This window comes from Oculina patagonica, chromosome 1 (genome assembly GCF_052425735.1).
Source record: "Oculina patagonica isolate OP01 chromosome 1, crgOcupat, whole genome shotgun sequence".
Taxonomy (NCBI): Eukaryota; Metazoa; Cnidaria; class Anthozoa; order Scleractinia; family Oculinidae; genus Oculina; species Oculina patagonica.
The window spans coordinates 25807653-25831697 of record NC_135758.1 but is presented as its reverse complement, the minus strand read 5'-3'; the positions used below and the strand labels follow the sequence as shown (position 1 = coordinate 25831697).

General features: G+C 37.4%; 2 protein-coding genes across 2 annotated transcripts in view; one reads left to right on the top strand and one right to left on the bottom strand.

Moving 5' to 3' along the window:
- The first annotated feature begins 1883 nt into the window (after positions 1–1883).
- LOC144647404 (uncharacterized) lies at positions 1884–5702 on the top strand. The gene is made up of 3 exons (XM_078507446.1): positions 1884–2047; positions 4361–4652; positions 5186–5702. Exons 1-3 carry the CDS (start codon positions 1884–1886, stop codon positions 5648–5650), a joined length of 921 nt encoding a protein of 306 aa, XP_078363572.1. The 3' UTR covers positions 5651–5702.
- Positions 5703–8233: 2531 nt separating this feature from the next.
- The window catches only part of LOC144642886 (uncharacterized), a 35210-nt gene continuing 19398 nt past the window's right edge, over positions 8234–24045 (bottom strand). Inside the window, exons 3-19 of the mRNA XM_078501989.1 lie at positions 18145–18195; positions 17658–17744; positions 17472–17510; positions 16995–17036; positions 16755–16805; positions 16065–16183; positions 15751–15842; positions 15305–15384; positions 14795–14884; positions 14003–14081; positions 13404–13503; positions 12650–12704; positions 12154–12188; positions 11735–11848; positions 11484–11522; positions 9279–9357; positions 8234–9112 (exon numbers count right to left, since the gene is read on the bottom strand). Coding sequence (XP_078358115.1) covers positions 8991–9112; positions 9279–9357; positions 11484–11522; positions 11735–11848; positions 12154–12188; positions 12650–12704; positions 13404–13503; positions 14003–14081; positions 14795–14884; positions 15305–15384; positions 15751–15842; positions 16065–16183; positions 16755–16805; positions 16995–17036; positions 17472–17510; positions 17658–17744; positions 18145–18195 — 1274 coding nt within the window. The 3' untranslated portion in view covers positions 8234–8990. The remainder of the gene's footprint in view (positions 9113–9278; positions 9358–11483; positions 11523–11734; positions 11849–12153; positions 12189–12649; positions 12705–13403; positions 13504–14002; positions 14082–14794; positions 14885–15304; positions 15385–15750; positions 15843–16064; positions 16184–16754; positions 16806–16994; positions 17037–17471; positions 17511–17657; positions 17745–18144; positions 18196–24045) is intronic.

The following is a 24045-nucleotide window of genomic DNA, read 5'->3' as shown; positions in this document are numbered from 1 at the left end:
TCACATAGGGTTAACTTCTTTTTCTAGATGCCTTTTTTCCTTTTTATTTTTACTTGTAAGTTGCGTCTTGAATTAAGAATGTATGTATATGTAGGTATGAACGCGAAGCACGCATCACAAAATACTTTGTAAAGTACAAACAAAGCGTTCAAGGGTACAATGTAAAGAGCTTTCGAGGTGAAGCACACTGACATAACAAATAAAAGTGTGCAAAGGTAAAGTGAGTCGAGTGGAAAGCACTTCACAAAACCGGGCTTTGCGATCCGAAGCACATTGACATAAAAAGGTGTGCAGACGTGATGAATGCCGAGAGGAAAGCACTTCACAAACCCGTTTGCGCAATTCCTATTTGGCCCTTTTCTTTTTTAATGCCACCATTTCTTTTGTTATACTTTGTTGTAAATTTTGAGACCAATAAAGTTGCTAGATCACATTTTATAATAACGATGTCACTTCTTTTTCTATTTACCATAACCCAAATGTTTACTGAGAAATCGGAGAAAAGTAAACGTCGTCAGAATGAACATTATAATTTCACAGGTTGCATAAACCGTGCTCTTAAAGCTCTTAAAGAAGGAAAAGATCTTGATTTTAAATAAATGGAATATATCAAAAAGAACAATGCAGTTATCCAAAAATTCCATTCGGTGTTATCGTTTTATGTTTATGTTATTCATAGAATCAACGTTTGTTTAATGCGGAATATATACTTTTTTATATTGTCATATCTTCTACTAAAGGGGTTACTCTGCCGATTTATTAATTATTGCATTCCACGGTAGGAAAAAGCTTCCTAATCTTGTGGTGTCCTGTGTTGTTAAAAAACTTTTTTAAATGGAATACCTATATATAAATTAGTTACTTTTTAAGATTTTCACTTGTCGTCGCACTGTCGATTTTACAGTTCTTCAATTTTATATGTTTCGATTCACCTTTTTAACGAGAACCCCTACTTTTGATTCCGATCCTGATTTTTTTTTTTGTTTGTTTGTTTTCCGGTTAAAGGGGTTTTGTCTAGGATGTTTGTGCCTTAAGAGAAGTCCTTTTTGCGTCGCAAGTGAAAACCAGGCTTTACTGATTGCCGACCTCTAATTTCATTTCAGTTTAGTTCAAAATACTCTCACAACTTTTCCCAATTTTGTAAATTATTGCATACGCGGTTAGAGTTGCAATAGTTGTGAGCCAAAGTTAGATCTAAAGTTAAAATCCTACATCGAGATCTTACAGCGCGACGCGCCATACCGTGGCAACCCTACAAACTTTTTTGCAAGTGTGCTCTCGTAATCTTATTATTTGTTTGACGAACACGGCTATTTGTAAAGTTAAATACAATCAAATAGGTACTTGTTTTTTCGTATTTATGAACAAAACGCAGTGAAAACGTAAAATATTACAAGCTGACACTTGTAAATAGGTTTTTTGGGTGGCCACGGTAAGGCGCTTCGCGCTGTACGCCTTGTTTTCACCAGCGGCGCAAGCCGGCACCAACGTAAGCACGCGAACAGGAAAACAAATTACTCTTGTGCTTGTGCTTGACACATGTTCAAGTATAACCATCAAAATTCAATGTGTTTGTGCTTTTGCTTGCGACGAAGCCGTATTCACGTCGAAATGAGAGCTGTTATCCTTAAGCTTGTGCTTGTACTTTTGCTTGCGTCGCTTGTGAAAACCAGCCTTTAGTTGTTCGTTCCTAACTTTTGCATCCCGGTGGGAGTACACACAATTTTTCCATTTGTTTTTTGCTATTGTTATCATGGTTACAGTTTTCATTTACTTTGCATAACAATGGAAGCTTGACAAATTCAGCAAACGTAGGCGCAAGTTCAAACGTGCAGCAGTGTTGGCTTTCCTTGCGACTTCTTGTTGCACGCTAATATTACGCTATGGATCTAAACCTTTTCATTGACCTGGAAAGGGGTCCACGTATACAACTAATCCAATGGCTTCAAGCCCGGTATTTACTTGCCGATCCTTTAGAGTGTGCCCAGTGTACTCGTGGAATGGATTTAACTGCGAGAAAGGATAACCATGTAGACGGCTTCCTCTGGTGAGTTAGATTTCATTTTGATTTGTTAGAGAATCTAACACAACTGCACAACTGCAGGCCATCACTACATGCGTCAGCCGATTCATGCCTTCATCCCTATGTGCTTGAACCTTAGAGGCTTGATCAATACCAAAAATATCGTCTATTTTAAGCGTGCATCATGTATTGTTAACGCGTCGTTCCAGAAAACTGTTCACCTTTGCTTTTTTAATGGGTACGAGCAGAGTACCATAGAAAGTGCTTTTCAGGGCTAAGTACTTTTAGCCCTTTTACAGAATTCTTTAACGATCGCAAATGCACGCGAAGTTTTGCTTCGATCTATGCGAAGTTATGCTTCGATCTATAGGTGCGAAAAGGTGTAAGGATATTTCTCCGCTTATCTGTTCTTTTTATGTCTATTCACATAAGACTTTTTATAGTTCTCTGTTAGGAACAGGCAGTGTTCGCGCAAAAAATATACAAACAACAGTCTCATTTTGGCGCGAAATTGTGCACAGCTATTCGTGTCTGCACGGTGTGCCTCGTGGAACAAATAATTTGCAAGTGCGAAACGATTGAAATCGGTTGCGTTAAAAATAGATCCAAATCTTTACACATGGACTTGAAAATTCTGGAGTCTCAAAGTAATGATCCAAATATCTCGTTTTGTTTTTTTTTTCTCTAAACAGTGGATAACATTTTTGCCGGATGAACTTTGCTTTTAAGTGGAATGTTGCAATATCTCTGCTTCGATTTGTTTCATGGACATCGAAAATGTTAAGTGGGTGCGTCAGCGAGAACAGCCGGGGAGTTCAAAGATCCCACTTATCCCACTCGTGCTTGTTTGATGTGAGAACGTTTCAATCAACTCAGTGCTACGTGGATAATAAAGAAATAAAAAAGCACCCCAGTGCATTGTTGAATTATATAAGCACGCGGGACTTTTTAAGAAAACTCGAGAAGTGCACGAGGTAGGGCTTTCCACAAGTTGCTCGGCAACTTTTTGGCAACTTTTAATATTTTGAGCAACTTTTTCTCCTTCGAGCAACTTTTTTCCTCTCGAGCAACTTGTTACATTTTGTGCAATTTCCAGACCGAAGATCTCCGAAGATTATCCGAGTGTTGTTCAAAGGGCATACGAACGTTTCCGAAGATTTACGAAGTTTGCCAAGGATTTTCGAGGAACATCTAAAGACGTTTCAACTTTCGCCTCATTCTGCCGTCAGCAAACATGACGTCATCGATAACTTCGCGATTTTTCTCAATTAAAGAAAACCTTGTTATTTAACAAATTTTCTCCTTAACATGTTATTTAGATACTTTTTTGCTGTAAAATTGCAGAAAACTGCTTAGGAATCTAACACTCAAAGGGAAATTAGCATATATTTAGAGAAATTCTCTTCATTAGAAGCAACGTTTTGGATTTTTTTGGAGCAACTTTCGAGCAACTTTTATTGTCAGAAGCAACTTTTTTGAATTTTTGCAGCAACTTTTGAGCAACTTTTTGAGAAATTACGGGCAACTTTTTGGGAAATCTCGAGCAACGTGTGGAAAGCCCTAGCACGAGGCACTCGGCTGACGTAAGCCGCGTGCATCTTAACTTGATAAAGCATGATGTATTTTAAATTATACAACACTAATTTAAAGAAAATAACATAATACTAAAATGAAAGTCTTATGTCAGCATGTTTGAGCTGCTTCTTTAACGTGGGTTCTTGAACTTATTTCACGAGTCCGCGGTGGATAAAATCGCGATATAAAGGATTTTAAGCGCTAGTTTAATATTGGTTTTATCGGAAATGTTAAATTATTTGTCATATTTTATATCCCCATCTATTTTCATCTACGCGTATTGGCTACTTTAGTTGAGACTGCCTGTTAACCCAATTAAAACTCATTGCAATATACCATTGATAGTTGGTAAAAATGATCATTAGACCGCTCCTGTAGCGTGTGCTCAGTTTTTCCTGGAATTTTTATAGATCGAAACCTTCAAAAACACAATTCTAGCGATACGTTGAGTTTAACAGATCAGGCTTATTTTAAAACAATTAGACGGTTCGCTTCAGTTTTATATGTACTTCACTGTAGTTGATTTTTATACTGTAAGCAGATAGAAACCTCGAGTTTGTCGTCTATTAAATTTTTAAATATGATTAGGCGGACAGTTTTCATCTTTTTACTAAATTTTGTCCGTTAAAGTCTCTACTTAAAAGCGTGAAAGGGTATTTTACCGTTGTGCGATCAATTTGAACGTTTTCATAAGTATTAATCTTGCAATAATTATCTCTATCGCATTTGCGTTTAACAGTTCTTGCCTTTCCTTTATCATAGGCGCTGCAGTGGATGCCAGAAGAAAAGAAGCTTGCGAACAGGAAGCTTTTTTTCGTTGTTCCCTAAGGTTGCCCTTGGAACACTTCTTCGGGTGATTTTTTACTTCACCCAAGATGACCCTCAAATAAGAATCTCCAGGATATTGAACTTGACTCCAAAGCTGGTTTCCCAGATTTGTAGGCGATTACAAGATTTATGTTCCCTGGACCTTCAAGAAAGACCAGTTATACCATTTGGTGGCCCGGGAGTAGTAGTAAAATGCGACGAGAGCAAGTTTAATCATAAGGCAAAGGTACTGTACAACTTTTCTCCTTTGGCGGTTTTCTTCAAACTTTCTTTTTTACGGTTTTCGTTTCTACCATTATGTTTATTATAGATAAAATAAACTACTTATGTTTTCTAATTTACAATTAGACTACCAGCCCAGGTTTTATATCGTTTTTATTTCTCCTTATTCCACACGCCTATTCAAAAATAAGCATCTCTAATTATCCTTTAACCTTTCTGGGTGAAAGTCGTAAAATCAGAAATTTAAGGAACAAAGGCATAACCAGTCAAAAATTATAAGACAAGGACAAGCTTTCTACTTAACAATTAGACGCCTAACTCCAGGTTTCTACCGGCTGATAGGTAGAAACCGAGCGCTAGCTAGTTTTAAGAGCATCAAAATTTCAAGGGGCAACTATCAGACCGATAGTTCCGATATTGAAACACTTTATCGTTTTTTTGCTCACCACTAGATATTCTACTGCATGCCCTTTCGAAAAAAAAAAAACGTCGTGAATCATTTCTTACTCTACACTTTACCATTACTTTTTGTTGCAGTTCAATAGAGGAAGAAGAGCTCGCGATGCTTGGGTTTTTGGCATTGTATCTGTCGAGTTCACTCCAGCACGGGGATATTTCCAAGTCGTCCGGAGACGGAATGCAGCAACACTTCTGCCTATTATAGAACGGTGCGTCCTACCCGGTACCGAAGTACATAGTGACGATTGGGGGGCATACGCAAGGCTTGCGGGGCTGCCAAATGTCGCTGCCCATAGAGTGGTCGTACACGCCCGCCATTTTGTAGACCCAAGAACAGGGGTTCATACACAGGAGATCGAATCATGTTGGAGTCAACTCAAGCTTGGTCAAAAGCGTAGGAAAGGTCTGCGTAGAGAGGACTTACAATCGTACCTCGACGAACGAATGTGGCGTCAGTGGAGAGGAGAAAGTCATCAATACATAATGCGAAATTTTCTTGCAATTATTCCACTGCAATTTCCCACCGATAACCCAGTACTGTAATAGCAATACCATGGTGCTCATCGAATGTTTTACCGTGGAAAGTCTATCGCTTCGTTACACAAGGTGGACTTCGTATCTGAGAAAACAACCCTGTGACAGCGTTTAAATTGTTATTTTTTGCCTTGTGGCCACCCAAAATGCAAAGAGCAATGTAAAGTTTGTCAAAATTGATAGCGATTCTCTGATTTAAGTTTAATTTTTTTTCCTTAAACTTTGAAAATCTTTGCACTTAGTGCTTTTCAGCTGAAATTAGAATTGTTTACAGTTTAGTGTTTTCCTATTAAACTCTTTTCCATTATTTAATATCCTCTTTAATTCTTCTCCGTGGCATTTTCCGCCACAATAATTTCTGGTCCCTGTACAGAGAGTTAGTCTGTAACTCCAGCAATCTTCAGTTTGCTTTAAAGTGAGAAAAATCGCCTCTCTGTTTTACGTACCCTTTGATCCCCGTTTCAAAAGGTTGTTAAATTTCATTTTTTGCCTCCTTTTAACCTGCCTCATAACAGCTCTTTTAATTTTTTGAATCTCTTTGGCCATGTTTTTCCCATAAGACCAGAGTGTAATGCCGTAAAATTCTGGTTATAATCCCTGCTTAACTTATACAACTTCGTAACAGTTTTTTTTTTGATTGACTTTGTTTCTTAAAAACCGAGAGGCTTATATCCGAAAAAAAGGGGGGGGGGATTATAAGTGGATTTAAAATAAAAGTTTAGTAACAAGCCAAGCCAATGGTGTCTAGAATGCATAATTAAGTTGAGTTTAGCAAAATGTAGCCCTCTCCAGCACTGTCATTCAGCAGAGGAGTGCTTATTTCAGGGCGAGTGGGCTTATAACCGTATAAATCTTTTTGGTATGTTTCCCTGTAGATGGGCCTTTAACCAGAGAAGCGGGGGTGGGGGATTAAAATCGTAATTTTACGGTATGGTTCAGACATGATTTTAAGCCCAACATAAGACTAGGTGGTGTGTTATTGAGTCCACCGTATTTACTCGAATAAGCGCCACCCCCGAATAAGCGCACTTGTACATTTCTTTTCCTTAAAAGCGATGTTTGGCAGTTCACAGTGATGGTTTTACTGCTCGCCCATTAGTTTTCTATCCAACATTCGTACAATACGTAGTTCTGTAAATGTTGCAAAGGTCGCGAACTTTGTCAGGTCAGCTAGCGCCATATTTCTCTTCAGTAAAGGCCTATTTATATAGAGGCTGTTAGGAGGGTTTACCCTCTCCCCGACCAATCTTTTCCAGAGCGTTTATATGAGAAAGATGTTCCTGTTGACCGAGCCAAAACTTGGCCCTCTTGGTTCAAATGACTGTTTTGAAACATCAATTTTGGCAGCCTTTTCCAAAATCTGTAACGCAGAAACATCGACCAAGGTCATTTCTTGGAGAAATTTACCGCCGCTATGATTTCATTTTATCCACAATTTTATTTTGACCGATAGTAGGGTTTGCGCATGCTTCGCATGTTGGCGAGGCAAAAATAGCCAAACTGTTCTGCCTCGTCCCCAGGCGTCCTCGTCTTTGGTCGTGCACGGTTCGCTTGGTGTTGTGGGACTGACGTGCACGGTTCGCTTGGCGTTCTGGGCCTGATGCGGACGGGGAAACGGACCATCAATCCCCGCGCTCCCTGTTTTCCCGCCTTACCGCCTCAACGTCCGGCCAATCGGCGCCTGGGGACGAGGCAGCAAACTGTTTATAAGGAAAAAGTTGGCTCGCTCCCCCGGGTCAACCGACCTCCCGAGCAAAATTTGCAATTTCTGAGATAAACGGTTCGCAGCTATTTATAAAGAAACGTATGAAAAGATCTCTCGCAAGGGGTGGCTCGGTATGACCTCCCGAGCAAAATTTGCAATTTCTGAGATAAACGGTTCGCAGCTATTTATAAAGAAACGTATGAAAAGATCTCTCGCAAGGGGTGGCTCGGTATGGAGGGTAACCCTCCTACCAGGGACAACTCTCCTTCATATAAACAGGCCCTAAGAAACGAATACCGGCAATCAGAAACGCTACTTTCGATAAATGTAAAATGTTAGATTCTTTGTGGCGTCCAAATTTTAAATAAGCGCCGCCCACGAATAAGCACCGCACTTAAGGCCTTGTAATACAGCCTTTACGTCTTTAGCCCCGCCAAAATGCAAAATGTGCTGTCAATATTGCAAAATTGACTCGGAAACTCTTCGCAATTTTCCTGTCGGGGGTGATTACTTCTCTTAGTTCATTGCAGCCTGACCACATCCCTTTGATTAAAATAATCTCCCCTTTGGGAGTTAATAGAGGGAAATGGTCAGCAAACATCAAATGACAGTGCACATCTTTTGTTTTGCTCTCATACACTATGCGTGAATTACGTAATCCAAATGTTTTTATTGGTTAGTTGCACCTACTGTATTTTGTCAGATTTTGTGCACGGTCAACCCCCAAATTAGCGAAGAAAAACCTGTAACAAAAGAACTTTGCCGGGCTTCATAACAATTTTTCTCTATTAGCTATGTGCTGGGGCACAAGAGATAACTGTTAACCTATCCATTTCGCGCCAGGACATTGTCACTATTGATGAGAAATAATGAAGAGTCAGTATTGGTGCACCTTGGTAAACTTTATTTTGGAACACGAATACTAATATGGACTAAATTTGTGAAAAAGATTTTTTTACAAGACAACAAATATCTATCATTATCATGTATGAAACTATGAAACGTGTGGAGCCTATCTGATTTAGCCACCCGAGAATTAAATCACTTGAATGAATGGCTGCAATTTGTGCCTATCAGCGTGAAGTATTTAAAAATCAGCAGACCTGATTCGGCTTCACTAAAAAACAAAATGTAATGGTAACGTCCTTTATATACTCAAACTTATTCCTAATTAAAAATTTCAAAGCAGTGAGCCATGAAAACTGCTTGTTTTAGTTTTAAAATCTTGCATTGTCTTGAATATTTCTAGCATTTACTCTCTCGTAACCGCTGTAATTTTATACTTTTTTAATGTAGTTTTATAGCATTCACTTATTATTGTCACTCCAATGTAAAAGAATTTATTGTTCCGAAGAAAAAGGCGAGATCTAAATCGGCGAAAACCAGGTCAAAGAATTGTTAAATGGCCAAGGAAGAATAAGAGCTAAATCTATGGAGACCACCCGGCTTTCCCTTCCAAATGAAAAACAAACTCGGGCTCACACTGACATGAAATGTTTCTTACATCCTTTGAAGGTATTAAATCAGGTGATATAATTTCAATTTCTCCTGACTTTTTGTCAAAATATTAATTTTTTTCTGATTCACATCGGAGAATTTTATTTTTCCTTGGCCATTTCCTGACCGATGACAACCCCGGTTAATTTATATGCTGTCTGGGCGCCCCTTTTTGTTTGCAGGCTCGTCAACCTGTCCACATTTGTTTTTCCTTTTATTCTTCTTCTTCTTCTTTTTCTTCTTCTTCTTCTTCTTTTTCTTGTCTTCATCTGTAGGAAGAAAGTGATACATAGGTAATCTAAGTACTGAAACCTTTACTATAATTGTTTCGTGCTATAATAACCTACAAAACACAAGTAAAAAGATGCGAAAATCTCAAGTAAAAGATGCTTGCAACCAAATTAACAATAATTAAAAAATCAATGAACAGCATACCTTTACCGTCTTCCAGAGTGACTTCAAGCTCGTCTCCTTCATTTCCATCTGGTTCTTTTCCTTGGCCCTTGAGCGTTACCTAAAGACACGAAATGCATAGTGGAAGTATGACAGTAGAAAGGGATCATACTGTCATACTCCCACTATATGTACATACAGCAGTCCGGCTCAATAAGGTTAGGGATTATTTTTTTGTCAGTTATGGACATTGATGAGGAAAGGTTTCAGGTTCGGATATATGTTAGGAGGGTGGAACTAATTGTTATGTGTAAGTGTAAGGTTTTCGATTAGTTTTAGGGGTAAGGGTTAAGGCTAGGAATTGTAGCTTGGTTCAATAATGGAAATAGTCATGAGGGATTAGGGTTTAATGAAGATGGTTTACAATTAGGTTTGGGTTGGTCATTATGTTTGGTTGGGATTTAGAATATGGCTAGAGTTTGGGTTAGTGGTTATGGTTTGAAATAGGGTTATTTAATTAGGGTTATGGTGTGGATTAATGATTAGGGTTATATAGTTGGTTTAAGATTAGGGTTGGAATTTAGGATTAAAGTTAAGCAATTAGGTTTGGGTTAGGGTTAAGGATTAAGTTTATGTTAAGGGTTATTGGTTAGGCTTTGAAATAAGGTTTTTCGATTAAGATTATATAGTTGGTTTAAGTTTAGGGTTAGAATTTAGGATTAAAGTTAGGCAATTTGGCTTGGGTTAGGCTTAAGGATTAAGTTAATGTTAATGGTGATTGGTTAGGCTTTGAAATAAGGTTTTTCCATTAAGGTTATATAGTTGGTAAAAGCTTAGGGTAGAAATTTATTAAGGATTAAGTTAATGAGGGTTGAAATTTAGGATTTAAGTTAGGAATTAGGTTTGGTTTATGGTTTGGTAACTAGGCTTTGAAATTAAGGTTATACAGTGGGTTTAAGATTACGGTTGAAAGTTAGGATTTAAGTCAGGCAATTACGTTTGGCTTAGGGTTAATCAAGGATTAAGTTTATGGTATTAGGGTTGTTGGTAAGGCTTTGAAATATGGTTATTCCATTAGGGTTAGGGTGTTGCTAAAAGTAAGCGCAAAGAATAAGGTTAAGGCTTTTATATATTTAGGGTTCAGGGTTAGTGTCAGCGATGAAAGTTAAGACTTTGAAATATGGTTATTCCATTAGGGTTAGGGTGTTGCTAAAAGTAAGCGCAAAGAATAAGGTTAAGGCTTTTATATATTTAGGGTTCAGGGTTAGTGTCAGCGATGAAAGTTAAGACTAAGGTTTAGGGTAAGGATTGAGATTTTTATCATAGGTTTAAAATCATAAATTAGGGTTTAATGAGGGTTGAAGAGAATTGAGTTTTGGGTTGGGATTTGAGGAATAAGGTTTATGGTTTCTAAATTGAATTCTGGATATGGATTGGGGTGAGGGTGTTAGTAAAAGATCAGGGTTGAACATAACGACTATATGCAGGCATCAAGGTTAGGGTGTTGGTAAGCTTAGGGCTGAGATTAAGGGTTATATATTATGGCCGAAAAAATGGTCAGATCCAGTCCAGCCAGTCCAAACCAATCCAATCCAGCCAGTCCAGACTAACCCAGTCCAGCCAGTCCAGACCAATCCAATCCAGCCAGTCCAGACCAATCCAATCCAGCCAGTATAGACCAATCCAATCCAGCCAGTCCAGACCAATCCAATCCAGCCAGTCCAGACCAATCCAATCCAGCCAGTCCAGACTAACCCAGTCCAGCCAGTCCAGACTAACCCAGTCCAGCCAGTCCAGACTAACCCAGTCCAGCCAGTCCAGACTAACCCAGTCCAGCCAGTCCAGACTAACCCAGTCCAGCCAGTCCAGACTAACCCAGTCCAGCCAGTCCAGACTAACCCAGTCCAGCCAGTCCAGACTAATCCAATCCAGCCAGTCCAGACTAACCCAGTCCAGCCAGTCCAGACTAACCCAGTCCAGCCAGTCCAGACTAACCCAGTCCAGCCAGTCCAGACTAACCCAGTCCAGCCAGTCCAGACTAACCCAATCCAGCCAGTCCAGACCAATCCAATCCAGCCAGTCCAGACCAATCCAATCCAGCCAGTCCAGACTAACCCAGTCCAGCCTGTCCAGACTAACCCAGTCCAGCCAGTCCAGATCAACCCAGTCCAGATCAACCCAGTCCAGACCAATATAGTTTACTTTAGTCACGTTTAGTTCAGTCAGATATAGCCCAGCTGTACATACCTCATCATCAGTGTCTGTTGATGATTCATCTGTGTTGTCCTGGAAAAATGTTTAAAAATACCTTTTAGTGCTATTGAATAAATTTTATTTTAATCTAATGGCATTTTACCTTTTCGAGCTATGCTCTGATGTAAAAAAATGCCTGTATTGAGCTATGAATTAAACTGGAAATATTATAGTGCTCACATGTATTCCAAGCATTACTAATTCGAGATTATGTGCACAATGGGAAAAAAATAATTGAGCCATACCTTGTTTTCTTTGAGTAATAACTCTGATTCCCCTTTCTTGTCTTCGTTCACTATCTTGTTTACGTCCTCTTCTTCCAACAACTCTATAACCTCTTTGCTCTTTTCCTTCACAATCTAACAAAAACAAAGAGAAGTTTATCAAGGTTGAATAAATGACAACAAAACCCAGAAAAGTTGAGATAAACCCTTAAAGTGGAGCTCCCAGCAGGTTATCTACTTTTCTCTTTATGTAGCTATAAATGGACTGACCAATGACAGAAAAGAGTTATGACTTGGGCCTGTCATCCATGCAATACATTTTCTTTGTCAGCAGCTGACATAAATGGGTTATACCACTGAGCCTGTGGTACAGTCATGTGAATCTGGTCAGCAGAAAGTTGTCAGTTGACAATAACATTGTATATTTTTAGTATACATACCTCTTTTTCCACAATGTCTGGCTTTTCTGGTGCCTGTGAAAAGCAGATCGATTTGTCAATTTATACTCCTTGAATTTGCAAATTACTAGTAAAACCTTAGGGACCGATCATAAAGTACAGGGGGGGGGGATGAAAAATTATGTGTGTCCATTGTGTCTTCCTGTAATTTCAAAATTGAAATCTTACCAATTTTACCATATTCCACCTTACTTAACCTTTAAAGCAGATAATTTTAGAATGTGGGGTTCCAGATAAAATTCATATCCCACCAGGAAGGGATCTTTTATAATACCCTTCCCCTCTGGAAATTTCAAGTTTCATGTACTTAATTAATAAATAAGTTTTCAGTAAAAAAATTATCCCTTTTTAAAATGCAACAATGTAATGTTCTGTGGATAATTCATTCCTTACAAATTGAAGTCAAAAATCAACAAGACATTCAAACTATCCAGGTATCATGTAAGGCAGTACAGTTGAGAAAATAATCACCTTTAGTTATTATTATTTGCTGTGCAAGCCTCTTTTCCAACTACATCCTCTATTTTTGGTCTCTGTGAAAACGAAATTATTTGTGTCAATTTAATACTCCTGGAATTTTTATAATTGAAACCTTACTACTACTGCTACATTCCACTTTCATATATATACTGTGGTTACATTCTTTCCTTGGTTCACATTGTATTTCCCTTTGTTTCTGGGTATGTTAAGGTTTGATAATGATAATGAGTTTAAAAAAGAGAAATAACATTAGAACCATGGATAAAATTGAACCAAAATGTAATTAATAAGAACAGTCTTAGGGAAAATGCAAACTGCAACTAGAAATAATCAAGTTGAACACTTGCCCCATAGGCCAGAACCAGAGGAAGTACTTAGAATTCTCCCTGCAGGTAGGTAAATGTGTGCATTCAGCAAACGGTAGCCGAAAAAATCTTGCAATGGATTGCCAGAATGCTCACAAAGGAGCAAGGAAACTCAGTGTCGTAAATCGGGCAAAACCATTCAGTAAACTAGTACAGCTATAAAAGTTTCCTTTGGTAGACTCCTTGAAGTTACATTGAGACAGATCTTTGTATATTTCTATTTAGTTACATAGTCTTTGATGACTGATCCATAAACACTGACAAAATCGCAAAATTTAATACACTTCAAATGACTTAAACTTTTCTTGCAATCGCAAAAATTAATACCCACAAATTGGGCTCCCAAATTTTCAACACAAACTAGTAAGAATAAGGTATTTATTGTACCTGTTGTATGAACTGTGGACCTTGAACTCTGGAGTGGATTGGCTGGACCGGTTGGATTGGATTCGTCTTGACCGGCGGGACTGGCTGTTGTAAATGACCTCTGGGAAAAAAGAACAAATAAGTAATCTGAGGGTTGAAACTACAATTTCGGAGCACTTGCCATCTGGGCAAGTGACCTTCATTTCAACACTTCCTTGGACGAAACAATTCTCTGTCCCGTACAATAGAAAGCCGATAAGTTCTGTTCTCTTAGCACAGTGTCTTTCAAGCGATGTAGTCATTCCTTTGAGGGTATCTGATCCATAATCTTCGCCGATGTGTTTGTTTTTAAATTGGGTGAAATGGGTGTAAATAAATTCGCTTGAGCAAAGCATAAAACTTAGTCGGCTTGTAGTTTCCATTCCGTCTGCAATTTCCTTCTAAAGAAACCAGTAATTCCAAAATGAGATCCAAAAACCAATGCTTTTTTAGTGCTATGGCATTAACCAATCAGAATGCTCTGTTTTATTTTCTCCTTTTTGCACCTAAAAACTGAATAATTATTTCTCTAAGCCAATCAGATTTGAGTAATTCTTTCATGTCACACAGAATCAATTTACCTTTCATCCTTAATAATAGCACATAAGCTGTTTCCAGCTGTTATGATGGACTCTAAATTCTCTTCTTCAAGGTTTGTTTCTATAAACAAAAAATAATTAAAGTAGAAAATTATAATGCACATTGTATACAAAAAAGGTACATGTTCAGTTGAAAGTTGAATTTCAGAGTCCCCAGTCAGTGCCTTTTAATGCACTTCACTTCAACAGTTTTGAAATATAATTAATGCATTATGATCAGTAGGCACATTCCTCCAGGGACACCATACAAATAGAGAAGAACAATGGATGCATGACTAGATCATAATAACTTAAATGTTTCAAAATCAAGTCTTTTAACCCCAGTAACTTGAAATCAGATTACTCGAACAACCATGCTTACTCCAAGTAACTTCCATTTCACTAGCATTGGTCCTCACAGTTCAGTCATTTTTACATGATCGGTTAACTTAATTAAACTCTGATAACTCGTAAACACAGCTTACTGCAGAAACTAAATTTTGTTTCACTTGATCAAAGTTTGGGTCAAATTTACCCTGATAACTTGAATTTTGGTTGTTGCAACTCGCCACGTTCGCCCATTGATTGGCGCAATGAACAGATCATGAATTTGACAGTCATTCTCCACTCCTATCATAAGAGTGTATGGTCGTGTTAGAGTTTCTGATGAGATAAGTTTAATTTGTTCGAGTTACTGGGGTTCTACTGTTATTCAAGCCAAGTGTTTGGTGATGTTTCTAGGCTGCTTTTTCAAACCTAGCTCATCCATTTGTATAACAAGTAATAAGTAAGTACCGTCAATTATGTCAACACACTGTGCCATGTGTCTTCCTGGTGCCAACACCAACACACTTGTCTTATTGCTGACTCCATACTTCTTCTGAACTGCAAGAAAAAATACTGCAAGTAAAAATTGCATTCATGGCTACACGTTAAAAATATGTACCCTTTAAAAATGTCATCTGGTCAATTTGAATCTATGTTGATCATAATAAGTGCAATCAATGATAAATTAAATTGATGTATATGTTGCAGTTAATTTTTGATCTCACTTTAACTTAATTTTTTTTAACTAGTTATTTTTTTTTCTAACTGGTTAATTTTTTTTCTAACCAGTTTATTTGTATATACTAGGTTAAATGTAAGTAGAAAAAGTATCACCCCCTACCCCATCTTCACTAACACCCCCTATCATCTGCTAAATATGATTACCCCCCCCCCCCTACATCCTTTTTTTTCTTTTTTTTATTACTAGCCTGCACTGGAAAATTAACTGAGATCAAAAATTAACTGCAACATACATACCTTTCATTCCCTCTTGAGACTGGCTGTCAGCCAACCAAAAGTAGCAGTTGGAAAACTCCCCACTCATCTTATTTAAAATCCTGTAAATTAATAAACAAGTGTTAATTTGACACTGTACTGCATTAGTGCTTAAATGATAGATTTAACTAGATGTGCATAAGCATGACATCAGACCAATGCCTTTTAGAAGAACAATAATATTTGTCAATATATTTGTGGTAATATTACACTAAAATAAACCTACGAGGAATGGAAATGATGCACCAAAAGCAGTGAACAAACTTGCCATAAATGGTGACATGCACATAAACAATCGACCTACGTTGCAATCAACACCTGAAACAAATGACACATGGACAAGGACCAAATCTTTGAATACATAGAAATGCATGACTGTGTCTTTCGTAAAACACATTTTTTTATTACAAAAACAAAAAGTTACTCACTTTAAAAGTTTGCTTATGTTGTCAAGACAGGATTGTCTTGACAAAACAACCAAAACACACACGACCAGGTCTTGCTGTGCTTGACACACCAACTACGATGAAATTAACATTATGTAAAAGAACAAAAAAATTATCAACAATACATCAGAATATATCAAAGTGCCTTAATGCTCATTTCAAAAAATGAAACATTCAAATGCAATTCTTTCATAATACAAATGAAGCAGCTCCCTGATCTTAATTTACAAGAGGCAACGGGAGACTTACAAACGTTACATGTTAAAAACTTATAAGTCAATGTTTTGCTAAGTTACCTCATTCAACGTATGAGTCAGAAAAGGTGGCAATAAAACGGTCCCACTCATCCCTGTTGTCAACAGCCAATTTGACATGGTCACCACCTCTTCCGTGCGGCCAGTATATTTTCCATTCACTAAGAAGTTAATAATATAAAATATTTAACACATTTCTTACTATCTTGCAAACTGACTGAAATGATTGCACTACACTTGAACAAACATCTATCTTGCAAACTGACTGAAATGATTGCACTACACTTGAACAAACATCTATCTCGCCAACTGACTGAAATGATTGCATGAATGTTGCATACGATTTGCAAGGTCCAAAAACCTGCTACTGTCACTACTTGGCATCAATTTTAAATTCATATAAAAATATAAATATCTAAACATTCTAACTTGTAAAATCTTAACTATTTGCTAAAAGGAAAAAGAGAGCATGTTACCTGCTTAAGGCAGGAAAACTTGGAAACTACGATGACGGCGTTGAAACTTTCTTGGAAAACAATTTGCTTAATTTCACATGTAATACTGCAAGATATGCAATGGCCTTTCTATGCTTCTAAATGGTTGTATTATTCAGGGTGTGCAATAATTATCAATCCCCCAGCTTCCACTGTCTACTACACCCACTTCCTTTTAATAGAGGTACTTTGAAAACAGGAGAATGCATAGGCTATAAATAACCCAGCTGTGCCTTACCAGTACTCTCCATCCCAAAAAAGGACATGTCTTGAGACACAGTACCCACATCTGAAATGCAACCACACATAAAATAGTCATTTAAGGTCTAAAAAATTTGGCAGTTAGTTTATAAGAGTTGTGTTTACCAAAATTAATGACAAAACACAAATCTTAAAGCACCGGCAAAAATTAAGGAGAATAAGGTAGTAAACTTATTGCATGGAAATGCAAATTATTATTTTTTTAACATCTACTTACTTTCTGCAGGTGCTTCCTCAAGTGAATAGACGTGCCCATTATCTGAAATATACGTAATAATCAGAAACAAATTAACTGTTAAGGATGCAAATGAATATAGTTGATTAAATCAAATGTGTCACTATTAAGGCAAGAGACTAACTTTTAAACAAAATGGTTTATCTGCTATAGTGACATGTGAAATTTTACAAGCCAAACTGTTAACTTTTCTGAGTTTTTCAATACACAAAGTGGCTAGTAGGAATGCTAAACCTGGTAGCAAAAACCTAAAATTTATAGTAATCTTTTGGCTGGTTGCCTAACGTTAGTGTGGAGCCCTGACTATCATAGGCGAGGGGGGGGGGGGGGAAGAAGGAAGATTATGGCCTGCCTACTTACTTACGTTTTCCCTTACTGACTTACTTTTGGAGAGGAGGGGGGGGGGGGGAGCAAGGATGATTATGGCCCTCATAAAAAATTTAAGATTTGTCTATTCACCTTTTGCTCTGATAGTTGTATGATCCTTAACTATGTGAACTGAAAAAAAAATAATTAAAAAAAAAAGTTCTATATAATGTTAATACTCTTGTTAATTCTATAGTAGCCTAGTGTATCTGTAATGGCATGTAGGAAACGTAGAAATAACAGGAGTCAAGCATGAAACGCAAGGACAGGCAGTCTCACCGTTTTGTGCGGCAACACCAGCCGTCACTGATGGTAACCTGTCGCTTGGCACTGGAGAGTCAATCAGTATTACGCTATCATCTTCATCTAAAAACAAAGAATGAGTTGCAATGCTGTTATTTACTACTGTGGCCTATTCTTTAGCCAGCACAGTGGATATAGTAAAAGATATGAGAGATTATTAAGCCACATGAACAAAAAATCCATTCCAGTTACTCTGGCGTATTATTTCTTGTCTGGGTAGTTTGCTCAATTCATTATTCACAACTTAAAGATCTATGCCTATAACCTGGATAGAATGCCTCTACAGTGAATTTAGATATTGATTCCATATGCACTCACTTACTTACTTACTTTTGCAATTCAATGGTACAGACTAGTTTTTGTATTTTAATCGTTACCCCTTGAAGTTAAAATTAAGCAATCGCAAAATAAAACAAAATTCACATGGAACAGCAACACAAGTACAAGTGCAGTAGCAGCTCACCATTTGATTTTGGTCCCTCCGCAATTGCCGTCAATTGACGGCGTGTTGCTTCTATTCAGAAATAATAAAATCATTTTACTCTCGAGCACTGCCGATAATGAAAGTTATTATTATTGAAGGAGATTCTTATAGAAAAAAAAAACTTTCAAACAAACTAAGGGAATGGCATGATGAAACAATAAATTATGCATCAAAACTTATATGGTCGATTCATGACAATTCTGATAATCCATATATTATTTTATCATGTTTTTTTGTTGCTGCTACATAAATTAAATTGAAAGTGCCCTTACATTATTCAGTTATGTTTTAGATATATCCTGTTTATAATTAAAATATATCTAAAATGTATTTAAAGTAGTGTATGTAAAATATATCTATGCATTTGTTTGATATATTTAAAATACACTACTTTTGGAACCAGAAATATATCTTAAATATATCATATGAAAATCACAGTGAAGGTGTTTCACAGATATATCTAAAAGATATCCAGTATTCGAAATATATTTAAATATATCTGTAACTCCTGATATATTTATACACATAAAATCATCGAGAAATTGTGCACGCTGTGATTGGTCAGGTCGAGATCATTATTGCTCCATAAAGCACACTTCTTAGTGTCACGTGCGTGCTTTATGGAGTTATAATGCACGCGGCCTACGTCCGAGTTGTAGCATGCGCAATTTCTTTAACATTTTATAAAAGAAATAAAGAACTTGCCCTGAGCTTGCATTGTTGAGTACGTTATATAAGCACTTGGGAATTTTTAAGAACACTCGAGAAGTGGAAGAAGCACTCGGCTCGGCCAGTACTTCTCTATATGCACTTCTCTCGTGTTCTTAATTGTGCTAATATAGTTCAACAATGCACTCGCGGGTGCATTTTTATTTCTTTAGTATATTAATAGCTAGTGCAGTCTTCATAAAACCACACTTGAGTAAAAAGACAAATAAATTTATTGTTAAAAAAACTCTTGAATGTCTATTAAAGATCGACATAAATATATATAAAGACAGTAATAACAGGAAAAATCAGATTTCAAAAACTAATCTGATTCCAAAATGTCTGTGTCAATCTTGCTCCGCTGAGTACTGCATATATCAGGAGCCTTGTGTAAAGTTTTTTTGTTGGCAAAATTAACCTGCAAGAAACAATATTAGTTTAATGATTGTTACAGTTAATTTTTATGAATGTTTTGAAGTGCTTATTTTGTTTCACTTTTCAATTTACATTTAAATCTGTCTGAAAAAATTGTTCACCTGACATCTGCTGCTAGAGAGCTAGTCTAGCTAGATTGTCTTGTCTGCTGCTCCCTTTTTCTTTCCATGTAAACTTATCAGGCCAGCAATTTTGCATCGGAGTGCTGAACGTACATCTGATGCCCTCAAATTGTCTTTTTTTGTGGCATAAGCTGCAAGAAATAATCAATTTGCTAGTTAGAGTTTTTATGAAAATTTTGCAAGTGCTATACTTGACTTTCCAATTTACTTTTACACCCACTTTCAGTGTTTAACGTGCATAGCGGCTTTCTGTCGACATCCATCTTTCGACGTGCTAAACAAACAACACGGATCGAAATCCGCCAATCACAGCCCACTAGCATGACCTTCTGACCTTTTCGCACATTTGCATGAAACCAACAACGGTATGTATAGGTTTTGATTGGCTCATTTCAAACAGCACGTCGAAAGACGATGTCGAAAGATGATGTCGAAAGATGGATGTAGAAAGATAGCTATGCACGTAACACTGAAAGCGGGTGTAATTCTGTCTGAAAGAATATTGTTTACTAGTGATGTGTGGATAGAGGGGGACAGGGGGTGCGGGACCCTGTGAGAATAGGAGATGGGAGGGGTAATATGACAGCTGGGAGAAGAAAACTCGGGAAGTAGGAATCCCGAGATGGAGGACAGTCACCTGAAAAAAATTGCCAAAATTCTGCAACATTGCTTTAGATATTTTTCAATAGAATGAGACTGGGGTGTTTATACTATTTAGAGCTACTAGGAGTACGAGGTATGGGAAGTGGGAGGGTCAGATTCCATTTTAAACCCAGCTTTTTTATTACTAGCTGCTATAATTGTTTTAGCAACAATTTTTTAATCTTTGAGACTGTGTTATGTTTTAACACTTATATATATATGTACATACCTACTATGGCATCAATGATGCCGGCATCAAGGCCCTTTTTGTTGTTTCTCCCTGTTAAGTTGCCAGCTTCCATTAACTCGATGGGAGTATAAAAGCAACTAAGCAGATATCTGGCTGCGTGAGTCCCCGTTTTTTTCCTTTCCACCTCTTCAAGGTGTTTTGGATACAAGAATACATGTGATCCAGGCACAAGCTCCACCATCTGTAGTAAAAGAAAAAGGATTAAAATATATATGTGCATTCAAAAAAGAAGACCTATTCTCATACTCAGTACTTTTACACTATCATAAAATCCCGGCGTATCCAATCGAACGTTCGGTAATCGAACCCAATTGGACACCAATCGTTCGATCGGGTTCGGTAATCGAACATAATCGAACTCACAATAAAATTTGGTCAATCGAACAAAATCAAACGTTCGATTACCGAACAGTCGACAATCGAACAAAATCGAATGTTCGATTACCGAACAGTCGACAATCGTACTCAATCGAGCGTTCGATTACCAAACTCCTGTTTGTTAATATTGCGGACATTTTGTACCGTGAACTGCATCAGTCCCCCTGATTAGTCCTGCGTGTTTTACTTATCAAAAGACGGATTCCGAACAAAATCGAATCGGATTGAGTTCAATTGTGTTCGATTGGTTCGAAAATCGAACTCACAGCAAAATAGATGTTCGATTTTGTTCGATTACCGAACCCAATCAAACGATTGGTGTTCGATTGGGTTCGATTGATTTTTGGTTCGATTTTGTTCGATTGGATACACCGGGTAAAATCAATCACAGCTCATAAAATCAATCACTTTTATACACTGTATTGTAACCTTATAAGGATAACATAAATGGAAGTAACTGAATTGTGTAGTTCCAGAAAATATCCATACAACCCCAACAGAAGAGAACAGAAGCGATTTTATAAGAACCCTGGTAATTCCAATTAAACTTCATACATTTCTTTAAATTTTTTGGTCTTCGAGAACCACCCACCCCCTCCCCCAGAATTTCCAATCACTTCTGTGGTTGGGGTAAGGATACATGTATTTTCTGTAGTGTTAACATAATTATTGAACCTCATCATTATAGATAAAAAGTTATCCTCCATCTGATGACAAGGGTAATTGCAACCACTTATAGACAACAGTTTGTTTGATCAAGTTAGGTCTGGAATATTTTATAGTTTGTAAGTTCTCTGTTTCTATTTTAGGAATTTCTGCTTGATTGGGCTTGATTATATGGGTATATAACTATTAATGGTTACATATAGCCAAGGAAAAATTATTGCTTGATTCATTTTACCTGACACATAGAGGCCACTTCCTTGCCCACTTTACCAGGTCTTGGAGGTGTTTTAGGAATGTCAGCTACTGAAGTGTAGTTGGTTACCTGCTGTGCATCACCATACTCTATACCTGTGCATGTAAGCCACGAAGGAAAAAAATTGTAACAGGCGGTGATATATCAGGCCAATTAAACTGGTCTGACTTCAGTCACTCAGAATAGCAAAACCTGGCCAGACACTTTAAACTTAATTACAAAATGGTTGCTATGGATGACTTCTAACCATCATATCTTGGGCTCCCACACTATTCTGGGTTTAGCCTTTGGCCATATGTGTTCTATTAGAGACTTCCTTCACTTGTGACAGGGGCGACCATATTTGGTAAGTCACGTGACCAGAACAAAAAACCTGGAAAACTCATACAGCTTTCGACTTTCTCTGAAAAAACAGAAGCCAACGGTTAGAGTGAGATGTTATTCAGATGCTAAATTTGTAGTAGTAATTGGATTTGTTGTAATGTAGGTTATTGAAATAGCTATGAAGTCATAGCTTTTTCAGTAACATGCATCTTTAAACAAATCCATACTTACAGATTTAGCATCTGAATACTCTCTAACCATTGGCTTTAATTAGGTTTGATCAGAGAAAGATGTATGCTGTGTGAGTTTTTACATGTAGGTTTGTTTTTTGTTCTGGTCACGTTGACTTTCCAAATTTTGATCACAACTGTCAGACATGAATTAAGGGAACCTGCAATAGAACAGATACGGCCAAATATGCACTTACATTATTTTAGACTAAATTTATGTTGAAACCATTAGCTGAGTAATGCAATTTAATGCTTATCAGTGCATCAAAAATGCTGAACTTTTAAATTCAAATAATTGGTGAAGTATAATCCTTTCTTTAGTCTTTGCATGGTGGGACAGGATAACTTAAACATGGTTGCCACACCCACAGGATTTTGAAATTCTCTGACTTTTCCCTGATATAGTTAAATTTTCCTGACCAACTAAATGAATAATTTCACAAATTTGTCCTAATAAAAATGGCCTGTAACCTCACTGAAGAAACAAAATGACACAACTGTTTCATGTCCGAAACAAACTTCTAGAAGCTAGAAGCCAAGTTGAACTTCTTTTCCCAGCTTAACGAATCCGAGTTCTTTTTTGATTCCGACAGTCTAAGACCAATTTTTTTGTGTTACTCACCTTGCCAATAACAGCGTGTATTTTTTTATACAGAAATTAGATTGTTGAGTTGGCAGTAAATAAATTTAAGTACTCTTAAAATTTCACTTTTCCCTGACTTCTCTCAAAGACTTAAATTTCCCCAGACTCAGATTGGAATGCCCTAAATTTTTCCAGACCTTGAAGAATTTTTATTTTCCCTGACTATTTCCTGACCTGTGGCAACCATGTTAAAATTTCCTTCTGCAAAGGTATGGGCCTTTTTCTCAGCTTCCTAATTTTCAATGAAACCTTCATGCTCTATTTAATTTACATCGTATATACAAACAAATGTGCTGTTGATGTGATATGCTCCATCACTCAGAAGATACTGCATCTATTATTATACCTACCAGCAAGCTGCTGCTCCAGCCAAGCTATTTTCCTCTTTGCGGCCTGTAGCTCTTCCTCTTTAGTTTGGCGGCCTGGGCACATCTGAGATGTCTGGGCAGGCACAGACTTATTCCTTTGTCTGGGGCATTTTTGTCCCATATTTGGCCGTTCTGCAACTTGGCGATCAAAATTGCTGCCATGCAGCGTAAATGTAGATCTGGGGTACTTTTGACCAGTGGTTGGCCATTCTTTCCTGGCTTCTTTAGCACTTTGACCACTTGGTACAGTAAGGATCTCAGCTGCATTTCTTACCACATCATTCCCATAAAAAGCATCCAGCATCTCAGGATCATCATGATCATCCATCTGTATAATTTCTTCATTACCGTCTTCAACTTCAATGGGATCATAGTCCTCTTCAACTAAACCATCTGACTGTGAAAAGTTCTGCATCTGGAGAAGGATGTGCTTATTTTTATTCAATGCAAGTTGCTTTTGCTTTTCTCTTTCTTGGCGCTCTTGTTGCTGTTTCTCCTTCTTCTTTAATTGCTCCTCTCTCTTTTTTTCTCTTTCTTCTTTCTTTTGTTCTTTTTCTTTTTGGCCATCTTGCTTATGGGCCTTGTTTTTTCTGGCATTTTTTCCCTTCTCCTCATTAATTGGTTTTCTTTTCTGCCCTGTGATGATGGACTGTTGTTCTGTCTCTCTGCCTCTGCTTTCTTTCTTCTTCTTGTCTTTTTCTTTATAAATGCTGTCAAGGTTCTTGAGCATTCTTATCAAGGTTTCCTTATTCTCTGTAAATTTAGAACGAGAAGGGAAAAATAGCTTTGTTCAGAAATCTATAGAATAAATTATTTAGTGCATAAACTGCAGGCTTTAAGCTATGACTGTGAAACAAGGAG